The following is a 12,590-nucleotide window of genomic DNA, read 5'->3' on the forward strand; positions in this document are numbered from 1 at the left end:
TTGATCCAAACTTTATGCTTGTCTCTGTCTTGTCCAGAAATGCTGTGAATGAAATCATGTGAAATTCCTCATACATCAATCTTCAAGGTTTTTTTTTCCTTCGTCTTGTAAATAAATCAACACCCCCATGATTGCATGTTTGTTTTCTAGACAATCCAAATCTGGTGAGCTTTGTTCCAGTCACAGTCCAGGTCTTGGATGTCAATGACAATGCCCCCTATATTGCCACAGACAGCGCCCTCACTGTGTGTGAAAGCTCCAAGGCAGGCCAGGTTAGTTATCTCCTCTCAGTCTTTTTCTCAGTGTCTCCTTTTACTCTATCATTCAGTTTCAACCTGTCTCATTCCCTGTGTTTATCTTCCATCTGAACCCTGAAACTCCCTCCCTGCTTCATTCTCCTATCTGCTATGCTGTCTCTTTATTTCATTTTGCCCCTGCTCTTTTTCTGAAGATTTTTTTGTTTTCTCAACCCTCTTCCTTTTGCTGTGTTTAAAGGGTATGTTTATCCAAAAATGAAAATTCTGCAACTATGTTGATCTAAACCCGTATGACTTTGTTTCTTCCGTGGAACACAAAATGTGGTTTTAGGCAGAATGTTAGCCTCAGTCACCATTCACTTTTATTGCATCTTTTTTCCATACAATTTTCAATGGTTGAAAGAAGGTCATACTGTTTAGAAAAACATGATGAGGGTGAGTAAATGACAACAGAATTGTAAGTTTTGGGTGAACTTTCCCTTTAATTCTATCTTTATTTCCTTCATGCAGACAAATGAAAACATATACACACATTCCCACCTACACCCATGCAATAGACACATGGGTAAACACGGGAACAACATATGTGTCACGTCTAGATGTGTTTTTGTTCATGTTTTGTGTTTATGTCTTTTATTTTGTCAAATCAAGTCAGGTCAGGTCAAGTCAGGTAAAGTCTAGTTTAGTTCATGTTTATGTTTTGTAGTCACGTTTTTGGTTTTCACGCATCAAGTAATAAGCTGCACTTGGGTTCTATGCTTCATCATCATTGTCTGCCTTTCATTGCCAGCATCGTTATAGAATACCTGACCGCAAAATGAACCCAGCAGTTCAGCTTCTTCGTTTACGTCAGGGGAACCGTTCCCTGGAGGAATATGTAGAGGACTTCTGCGCTCTGGCCTGCAGGGTCGACTTTAATGAGATTGACCTCAAGGACTGTTGCCCTACTGATAAGTGGTTCACCGTTCACTGTGGGGGAGGCGGATAACGAGCCAGAGTCCCACGTCACGGTCGCCGAGCCAGGGTCCCACGTCATGGTCGCAGAGCTTGCGCCACCTTCTGCCCCGGATCCTGAGTCTGCTCCATGCCATGTCACAGCCATGCATCAGCCTGCTCCATGTCATGTCACAGCCACGCCTGAGTCTGTCCAATGCCTTGTCACAGCCACACCTCAACCTGCTCCATGCCATGTCACAGCCACACCTGTGTCTTCTCCATGCCATGTCACAGCCATGCCTGTGTCTTCTCCATGCCATGTCACAGCCATGCCTGTGTCTTCTCCATGCCATGTCACAGCCATGCATCTGCCTGTTCCATGCCATGTCACAGCCACGCCTGAGTCTGCCCCATGCCATGTCACAGCCACGCCTGAGTCTGCCCCATGCCATGTCACAGCCAAGCCTGAGTCTGCCCCATGCCATGTCACAGCCAAGCCTGAGTCTGCCGCATGCCATGTCACAGCCACGCCTGAGTCTGCCCCATGCCATGTCACAGCCAAGCCTGAGACTGCCCCATGCCATGTCACAGCCACGCCTGAGTCTGCCCCATGCCGTGTCACAGCCACGCCTGAGTCTGCGCCATGCCATGTCACAGCCATGCCTGAGTCTGCTCCATGCCATGTCATGAGCAAGCCTTTGATCCGTGGTCCAGGCCCACCTCTGTTCCAATGTCCAGGCATGCCTCTGTCCCATAGTCCAGGCCTGCCTCCGTTCCAAGATCCAGACCGCCTCTGTTCCACTGTCCAGGCCTGCCTCTGTTCCACTGTCCAGGCCGCCTCTGCTCCACTGTCCAGGCCTGCCTCTTCTCCACGGTCCAGGCCCACCTCTGCTCCACGGTCCAGGCCCGCCTCTGCTTCACAGTCCAAGCCCACCGTACCATGTTACCACGTCATGCCTTGTAGCCACAAGTCGCAATGGCCGCCACCCCTCCCCAGCTCCCTCACAGTGAACTTTGTGTTTAAGTTTTGGGGCGTTGGGAGCCGCCCCTAGTGGGGGGGATATGTCACATCTAGATGTGTTTTTGTTCATGTTTTGTGATTATGTCTTTTATTTTGAAAAGTTGTTCCTTGTCATGTTATTTCCTGTTCCCTGCCATGTCATGTGATTCCCTGTTTACATGTCAATTCTTGTGATCATCCTGTTTCCCTCCATGTTCATGTGTCTTGTTTTCATTGGTTTATTGTCTTGTTAACTCATTATCAGTTCTAGTTTGTCATTGGTTTAAGTTTATTAGTCTTGTTATCTTGTTTATAGTTATGTCTGTTCATTGGTTGTCTTGTTACCCTTGTCCATGTATTTATACCCTCATGTTTGCTATGGTCCTTGGTCAGGTATTGTGTTGTAATGTTTTTTGGAAGTCAGGTCAGGACAGGACAGGTCAGGTCAAGTCAGGTCAGGTCAAGTCAAGTCAAGTCAAGTCAGGTCAGGTCAGGCCAAGTTAGATCAGGTCAAGTTTATGTTTTGTAGTCACGTTTTTGGTTTTCACGCTTCAAGTAATAAACTGCACTTGGGTTCTACTCTTCATCATCATCGTCTGCCTGTCATTGCCAGCATCGTTACAATATGCTCCCTTTACGACATGTCTAACACCATCAGGGAGGGATTTATGTTGCTCGGCAGACTTCGTAGGCTCTTAAACCTTTAAATAATTAAATATGTACCAATGTATTCACCAGCAGATAGCAGTCTACATTGAGTACACTAAAAATGGCTTGGAGGAAATATTAATCATTCGAATCTAGGCCCACATGCAGCAATGCACAGCAGTGCAGTGGCATACCTGTTATAGCTTTACCCTTCAATGTGGTTGCTAAGCAGTTGGAGACACATAATCTACACACAGTGGGGAGGCGGCCATTTTAAGATTTAATATCATTGGTCCTCTCCAAACACTTCTGTTCACATTATTGGAGGTAAACCTTAAAGGGTTTTAAATAAAGGTATGGTGTCTGTGATTAATATACATAGTTGTAGTCTTCATCTTGGACTTTTGTCTAATTAAAGGCTGCTTTTAAGGCACCATGGAGCTTTTTTATATGCAACTTAATTCAATCCAAGTAACCCATTTACTTGTCCTTAGAAGGCAGAGTTCCATTCACAAGTGTAGAAAATGACTCCCATTTATTATAACTTTTTGTCTGCTGAGCTCAAACTGGCCCATCTATTATTGAAATGAAACCTTCTTTCCAGTTACCAAAATTTGTGATTGTAACTGCGCAAGATGATCAGAGATTGCTGTCATACTGTGGTCCTTTATTAAGTCTAAACCATATTGTGTGTACTGGCATCAACTGGAAGCTTTTCTCCCTTTGATCTGCTCTGCATTGATCCACTACACTGCACTGCATAAAACCATTCACCGTAATTTGACAAAAAGCTGTTGTGCAGTCGCTTAGCCTCTTTTCACACTTTTTCCGATTGCCTGGATTCAAACCCAAGTTCGATTCCACCACCCTTGCCCCACTCACATTGTACTTTGGGGTCCGAACCATAGTACATTTGCTTCATCAATGTGAGTACCACTCTAAGTTGTAATTGCAACTGCACTCCACTGCATCTACCGTAGGTAATGACTCAGGAGGAGAAGATGCAAGTTTCACTGTGTTATATATGGTTCTACACTTTAACACCCTGTCTACACCAGTTGCAAGCAGCATTTTATTTGGAGCATATTTAAATAAATTCTGACTGTTAAATTAAAGCCAGCCCATGATGTTTCTGGTTTCTGGTCTACTTAATCATTTTAAATCATCTTTTGTTTTTAACCACATGTATACCCAGTTTTAGCAACAACAACATTATAATAATATTTATATAATAAGTAAATGTTTATACCTGTGGATTTCTATTTAAAATAAAGTTGGATACAGGTTATTTACCCATTTAACCTTCTCATTTAAAGGAATATCCCGGGTTCAATACAGCTCAATCAACAGCATTTATGGCATAATATTGACTACCACAAAAATGTATTTAGACTCGTCCCTCCTTTTCTTTAAAAAAAGCAAAAATCTGGGTTCCAGTGAGGCACTTAAAATGGAAGTTAATGGGGCCAGTCCGTTAAAATACTCACTATTTCAAAAGTATAGCCACAAGACATAAACAATATGCGTGTTAACATTATTTTAGTGTGATAAAATCACTTGCTAATCTCTCTGTGTAAAGTTATAGCCAATTTAACAACTTCGTTGCCATGACAATGTAATGTCAACAAACCCTAAAATGACTGTAGAAATTATGATTTAAACAAATTTACAACTCAAATAATACATGAATTTTAACAGAAGAATTAATGTTAGTGTTTCTATAACTTTATAAGCTTCCCATTTCTGCCTTTAAACCCTCCAAAAATTGTCCCCCATTCACTTTAGTAGTACGTGCCTCACTGTTTTTTTCTTTTTTTACCTCCTGAGACCCCTGCTTGACTGCTGTGTGAATTTTCCATTTCCCTTTTTGATTTTTAACTAGTAGCACCTAATAAACAAGCAAAAATAAAACAAATAAAACAAATTTCTAGAGTAAGTAGTTTTCCTAAAAATGTATGTCCACATATGTGGACAGCAGGACTAAGTTGAGAAATTGTAAAAAATACCAAGCTATAGAAAGTCTGATTTTTTTTCATCAAATTGTTTATGTTTCCAGGAGTGTTGGTTATTCATGTTTTTGAGACATTATAGACATTACAGCAGATTTTCTGTAAAGCTGAAAAAATTATTATAATTATAAGCATCATCCAATCACTGCCAACTAGGGATGGGAATCGTTAGGAATTTAACGATTCCGGCTCTGATTCCTCTTAACGATTCCGGTTCCTTAACCATTACAGTAACGGTTCCAGTAGTTCTTTTAGTACTTTTGAGGAAGAATTATTTGAAAATGAGAAATGCAATTCTTATTGGATTTACTGTCCTCTGCAATCTGTTGCCAAATGATGAGATCCTTTAAAGATTTCTATAGAGCAGATATAACAAATCAGAAATAAATGTTATACAATTCTTGTAAAAGGTGTATTTGCTGACTTTTTAGAGCCATATATCCAATCCAATAACTGATTCTAACTAGGCTATATCTGGACTGTATCTAAACAAACAAGAAATCAACAAGGCATTTCCATCCACAGAACTGCCCCTCACTGGATGTTTTTTGTTTTTGGCACAATTCTGAGGAAATTCTTGAGACTGTTTTGCACGAAAATCCCAGGAGATCAGCAGTTACAGAAATACTCAAACCAGCCCGTCTGGCACCAACAGTCATCCATGCAATTATCTAATCAGCCAATTGTGTGGCAGCAAAGCAGTGCATAAAATCATTCAGATACGGGTCAGGAGCTTCAGTTAATGTTCACGTCAACCATCAGAATGGGGAAAAATGTGATCTCAGTTATCTGGGCCGTGGCATGATTGTTGGTACCAGACGGGCTGATTTGAGTATTTCTGTAACTGCTAATCTCCTGGGATTTTCACGCACAACAGTCTCAAGAATTTACTCTGAATGGTGCCACAAATAAAAAAAAAACATCCAGTGAGCGGCAGTGCTGTGGACGGAAATGCCTTGTTGATGAGAGAGGTCAACAGAGAATGGCCAGACTGGTTCAAACTGACAAAGTCTACGGTAACTCAAATAACTGCTCTGTACAATTGTGGTGAGAAGAATAGGTTGGCACTGTTTTGCCGGCATGAGGGGGACCTATGCAATATTAGGCAGGTGGTTTTAATGTTGTGGCTAATCGGTGTATATATATATACATTTCCTTGTATTACAAAACTTGTGTATCTTTAATTAAACATTGTCATATGAACAACCAGTCAGTAACTGCACTGCTTGATTAAAGTCTCACAGGTCTAAAGTCACGTGACATAACAGTAACTGTTCCAGAGACAGTTTAGACTGTGTTCTGTTGTCTAATGTTGTACTTCAAACTTGTAAGACTTCAACAGTTCTTATTTAATTTCGAGTTGGACATTCATTACTCATCAGTGTAAGATTAATACTCTACCGGACTAGACCAGAAGTGCTATGTTTCGCGCTTTAGATTCAAATGAATCGGCTCATATGAGTCATCCTTTCGGGAATCAGACTGTTCCGGAAGCGCTGTATGTTTCACACTGTAGATTCAAAAGAACCGGCTCATCTAAATCGTTCTTTCGTGAATCGGACCATACCGGAGGCACTGTTTGTTTTTGCACTGTAGATTCAACATTGCCGGCTCATAAGAGTCATTTGTTTGTGTGTTTTACACTATTGACCCAGTAACACTATTATTAAATTGCCTTACACTATTGACTATTCAGCTTTTGGATGAACCCATTTATTCTCAATGTGAAAATGCATAATAAATAATAGGAATGCATTAACTAATGTTAATGAATAGCATCGTTTTGCACAGTGATAACAAAACTGAACATAACAAAATGTATATTAAAAAGAAGCTAAATGACCCACAGATGTGTTAGAGATGAAAGTTATTAAAAATAACTAACATGTTTTTTTCTTATTTTGAGGAAATGCAGTGCCAGTTTCCACATGTGGACATCATGTTTATCAGGGTGCTGTTGTGCGAAAAATGAACTGATTTTTTAAAGCGGCATATCAAATGAAACAAGAGACTCTACTATTTACAACCAAACAGGTTTCAATGGAAAAACTTTTAAAGAGATTTCTTACCAGAGGCACTTATATTGGTGCTGCATCTGTAGGAGTGCTTCAAGGAAATCAACGGCATGCTGTTGTGTCACGTGACTTGTTGCGGCAGAATTTAACCCTTTAAATAACAGTCTAGAGTCTTGAACAGTATTCAGTCGGTTTTTATTCCTTTTAATTATGTGTTTCATATAGTGAAGCCAAAATACAACATCCATGCATGTGGACGTGGGGTCGCACAAGGTATAAAAAAAAAAAGGAGGGATGAGTCAAAATAATTTTATGTGGTTATCAACATTATGCCACAAATGCTGTCGATTGAGCTTAACTTGTATTGAACCCGAAATATTCCTGTAATGATGAGTCAGTGGAGTTGGGATCCATGTGCAGCTTTATTAACAGTAAACGTAGTAATATAGACAGGCAGGGGTCAATCACCTGCAATAATAGTATCCAAGGTAAATCAGAGAGATAGTCACAAAACAGGCAAGAGGTCAGGGCAGGCGGCAGGCAATCACAGGTAATATCCAGGTAAACAAAGCAGTAACAGTAGGCAGCAAAGGGTCAAAACAGGGTAAACAGGCCAGGATCATACACAGTTTAGGCAGTAAATACAGATAACGCTCAGAAATCTCAGCCAGGGCAAAACAAGACTTAGCAATGACAGAAAGTGAGAGTGAGTCTTAAATAGCTGAGTAGATAGGCAACAGGTGAGGAGGTAATCAGTGCCAGGTACGGGGATTATGGGAAACGGAGTCCGGAGAGTTAGAGTCAATACTCAGGTGATGAAGCCCTGAGGCGGGATTCGTGACAATTCCTTTAAGTCATCTCAAGATCACAGCTGATTGGTGCATGCTAAAAGGTGCAGACCACCCTTTCAAGCAGTCGATGTTTGTGGTTTGCTTTTGAGTTTGAAAATCACTTTCACACCTACCAAACAAACTGAACTCTGACAGCAATCAGAATTGGGTCTGCTCCAAAATCTCTAGTGTGAAATTGCCCTAGAGAGAGAAATCCCTGATCTCATATAGATCGTGCAGCACAGAGAGGTGAAGAGCTTCAATAATTGGTCTATATTCTGCATTAGGAGATTCCCACTTGTAGTTGATGTGCTAGCAGGAGCCAATTAGGTTAACAAGCTGACAAAACATCATGAGACTGAGCTATGCTTGAAGCCAGCTATCTATTCAATGTTTGTGATCCAGACAACCCACTTGGCAAGGGGCTTTAGGTCAGCAGTCTGAAGTTAATGTCTTTCAAATGTGGAGAGGAAGAAGAAGCCCAGGTGGTGCAATTACATTTCTGGTTTATAGGGTGTGACAAAACCTGTCTCTTGGAGAAGCAAAGTGCCTCTTCTAGATATTTTTAGTGCCATTTTTCATTCAATTCAACCTTCATTTTTTGAGTGGAGAATGAACTAAACTTTTTTTTGTTCCTCCTTTTTTTTCCTGTCTCAACTTTTCTCTATCTGTTTTTGTGTTTTGTTTTTTTTTCTTTTCTTTTTTCTTCTCGTAGGTGATTCAAACCATCAGGGCCACAGACAAGGATAACTTTGCGAATGGCGGGTTCTCATTTGCTTTACCAGAAGACCTTCCAGAGAATCCAAACTTCACCCTGAAGGACAATGAAGGTAAAAGGTTCCTGTAATTGCATGTGCATTTAGTATCAATAAAACAGTCTGTTGTCAATTATTCCTTACATAAACTACTCCATAGTGCCAACAAATTTTTGACTTGATCTAAAATAATCTAAATAGCAGAATGAGTTTTAAAATGATTTGACAAGCCAAGCCTGTGTTTTAGGAGTTGATTAGAAAACAATTTCTGTATTTAGCCAACATTTAGTTGTACACTGGCTCTCATGAAAGTCAAATAAGATCCGACTGATCTTAAGAGCCTCTCTCAGTAATGGAATCTTTCTGTTTTCTGACTGATTTCATGATGTTTGCTCGGGGCAAACCCTCAGTGCCTCTCCACAAACATATTTAGTACTACATGTTGTCACACAGATCACCCTCATTTTCTGGCTTCTCCTCCCCTTCTCGCTCTTTTTTTATATATACCGTTGCAATGCCAGTAGTGCTGTTTCCCAGGAAACCAGGTCTGTGTTTGTTAGCTCAAGGCTCCCTGGTGGAGATGGCTGGGCTGTAATGATTCCTTTTAATGCTGGACTACCTCTTTTGTGAATCAGGGCTGAGTGGGGAGCTGCAGGTGGACTGGAAGTTTAACAGGGCAATTAGGGAGATAAGAGGCAGACACTAAGAGACCAGAGTTCAGAGCAGCAGTGCTTTAGAGCTTTATTTCAGTTTATATCTTACAACACGTGCCAAGGCCCCCTCAATCTGTTCCATCCTTAGAAAAAAACATCCTTGTGGTTGGACTATTTGAACAGTTTTACACATTAGGGTTGGGGTACTCCTCAGAAACAGTCAATGTGATTTATTGTTAACAAAAGCTAAAAAGAAATCTAAATATTTTTGATAATTTAAAAAAAAAAAACAATTTATCAAACAGAAACTAAAATAAAATAAATTGTCATGACTTCAAAATGAACTAAAATAATATAAAAAAAAGTTATTAATTGTAGTATTAGTTTTTGACAACACTGTATGTTATAAAATTGCAATAACACTAGACAGCAAGAAATGTAACTCTGTTAAACATATTTAAATGATATTAAAGCATGAAATTTGTCAGCCCTAAAATACTAAAATTTCACTAAAAACAAAATGAAACTAGAAACCCCTGAAAAAACTAAAACTAAACTAAAAATTACAATAATAGAGTGAAAACTAATGGAAACTATTACCAAGCGCACACTACATGACTTGCAGTCGGAGCCCTGCGACTCACAGTCTTGTTTTCTGTCGTGCTGGAGCACACGCTACACAACAGACTGGATGTATCAACGTCCCCGACTGAGGCCCTGTGTACACCTGGCATTAAGATGTGTTATGGGTGAACTGATCACAAGTGTAAAAGCGAGACACATCACCGTTATACATGGTCATCTCTTTTGACAATTTGTGTTCTGATTTCGAGGGGAGAGTCTCTGATTTCATGAGGACATACATCAATCATTAAGTCTATGTATTACTATATGTATATGTATACAGTATGTATGTATGCATATAATATTTACATAATTTGGAATAATTTTCTGCCACTTTTTTTTCTTTTCTTTCCTTCTGTAATCTGTAAAGTAATTTTAGTTCAGTAACTGTTACTGAGCTTCTAATGTGCGTGTTTCAGATATCCGGCAAAGTTTAAACTATTGTTTTATTAGGGAGATCTCCGCTGCTGTGGCACTACGAGCACAATGTCTGAATGTGTTTGAAGTGGACAAATATTAAAACCGCGTTACAGCTGTCTTTGTTTAGTGTCGTTCCATTTCACCTAAAAAACACATCTTAAAATTACGATAAGGAAATTATTCACAAACGTATGCAATTTATACGTGATAACATTTCAACAATCATAAAGTAACAGCTTGCGCACGTTTTTGCATATATTTGCACTTATTTGCAAAGAAAAAAATTTAACCTTGCTCTCCTCTTGTACTCTCTGTATTTCATTAGCTGTTGTTCATTCACTCATTGGGACAGTGTACATACCTAATGACAAGACAACCAGAAATCGACTCTGGTTTGAAATCTGTTGTCGCGTCTGTGACTAGTCAGGGTGTTTCACACTGTAGATTCAAAAGAACCGGCTCATCTAAAACGTTCTTTCGTGAATCGGACCATACCGGACCATAATAAATCTCATATATTTAGATCTATATTTACTAAGTTTTAGAGAAATAGTTCACCCAAAAATTAAAATTCTTTCATTATTTACTCACCCTAATGTTGTTACAAACACGTGTGACTTGCTTTCTTCCACAGAACATTGAATGTTTATTAAAAGTCTTCACACGTCCTTTTCCATTTATAGAAAATGAATAGTGACCCACAAAACCGCAGTAAAAAAGAAATAATGTAAAAAAAAATTCATTTTTAGGTGAACAATTCCTTTAAGGAGCACTCTGTTGCAGCCACTTGCTTGCTGACTGGGTGGGTGTGTAGGACTGTCATCCTAGATCACAGTGATGTTTCTTCAGTTGTGCTTGTGGCAATGCAGTGATTATGCCAGTGTCCACATGACCACACTGCTTGACAGGGTGAGACAGGTGTGGTGATGGAAAAAATATGACTGAAATTCCCTCTGAAGTTATTCTTATTTTCCCTCTGGTAAATGGCAGTAGGTTCAATTTAATAATACCTTGACTTTTATATTTTTCGACATAGTTCTTATTCTGAATCTTAAAAGCATTCATTATGGAGGTTTCCATGATTTCTGTAGAATGGGTGATGAAACACATGAGCTCTGTTCCAAAACTTAGTGAGCTGCCTTTGGATGCAGCATTTTAAGGCATCATCCAAAAGGTAGGCAACTTTATTATGTTACGTTTTTCTTAGGCAGCATCACATGTATAATTCGCAGCGTAGGCAACCTTAAAATGTACTTTGATAAGTTTGGTGGAAAAATAAATGCAAGATTGCAGATGAAGCGAGAGGAATTTTGATTATAAATATAAACATGCTTATTATGAAGGCAGGAGGCTGCAACACAGCTCACTAGGTTTTGGAAAGACCCATGGTGTGCCCCAGTACACAAAGATAGCCGAAGTAAAATCTGATGCTGTGCCATAGCTTTGTCAAGAGTTTAAATGTGTGTTTGTTATGCATGTGTATTAGCATGTCTCATTTGAGATGTGGGACATAACACTGAGAGGGTACCTCCTGGGCCAGTTCTCCTGCAAGTCATATACCTCCACCATTTAAACACTCACAACAGCTAGAGCAATCAGGACTCATGCCAAAATTGCAGTATTGACAGTATTTTTTGTTGCTGCTATTTTCTATTTATTTGTTTATTTATTTTTTGTTTATTTATTGCACAACACATCTCACAGGGAAGATTAATTATCTGCAGTGCATGCATGATTCACTTGCTTGAATTTCCCATACATTTATAATTAAAGACGCATTTTCCACTTAGCCCAGAGTCACTAATGATCATTCTACCCTTTGTCATTACAGGTTCATTTTATTATTATTATTATTATTATTTTTATTTTATTTATTTTTTTACTTACAGTGTTTGGACAAATTAAATAGTGTCCACCTGCAGGCCATTTAATAAAACCCCTGCAGCATGAAATCAAACACAAACTCGGTAAACCTAAGGATTACCACATTATGTCTCATCACTGTCACGACTACTGTGTTGCTCGGAACTGCACCCAAGAATTTCACACACTATTGCAATTGTGTATATGGTTGTGTGAAAATAAAAGTGATTTGATTTGATTTGATGAAGAGCTGATTTATGCATAAATATTTCAGAGATGCTAATTACAGTGGTGTTATCCATAGACCTGGGTTTGATAATTCTCCTCCTGAACAAGTTCTCTCTGAGTTCATTGAAGACCTCTATCAGAAGCATACCAGTGGATGTATGAAAGGAACTGGTCTCATTTGTTCAATTTTAACTAGTTATTTAAATGAATTGATTAACTTGACTTCAAAGCAGTGATAAATTCTGTATTTTCTGTGGCAGCTTGCCTTGAACCTAATCATGCTCTAACTACTACTGTTAATGTTACCTAGCAGGTAGTTATGCTAGATTGTAACAATCAAAATAACTTTTAA

The 12,590-nt window shown here is 39.3% G+C and overlaps 1 protein-coding gene across 1 annotated transcript in view; it reads left to right on the forward strand.

Moving 5' to 3' along the window:
• Nucleotides 1–12,590, forward strand: part of LOC127442357 (cadherin-18-like) — a 109,697-nt gene that overhangs the window by 86,202 nt on the left and 10,905 nt on the right. The window contains exons 9-10 of the mRNA XM_051700317.1: nucleotides 151–272; nucleotides 8,411–8,525. Coding sequence (XP_051556277.1) covers nucleotides 151–272; nucleotides 8,411–8,525 — 237 coding nt within the window. The remainder of the gene's footprint in view (nucleotides 1–150; nucleotides 273–8,410; nucleotides 8,526–12,590) is intronic.

Source organism: Myxocyprinus asiaticus, chromosome 6 (genome assembly GCF_019703515.2).
Source record: "Myxocyprinus asiaticus isolate MX2 ecotype Aquarium Trade chromosome 6, UBuf_Myxa_2, whole genome shotgun sequence".
NCBI classification, from domain to species: Eukaryota; Metazoa; Chordata; class Actinopteri; order Cypriniformes; family Catostomidae; genus Myxocyprinus; species Myxocyprinus asiaticus.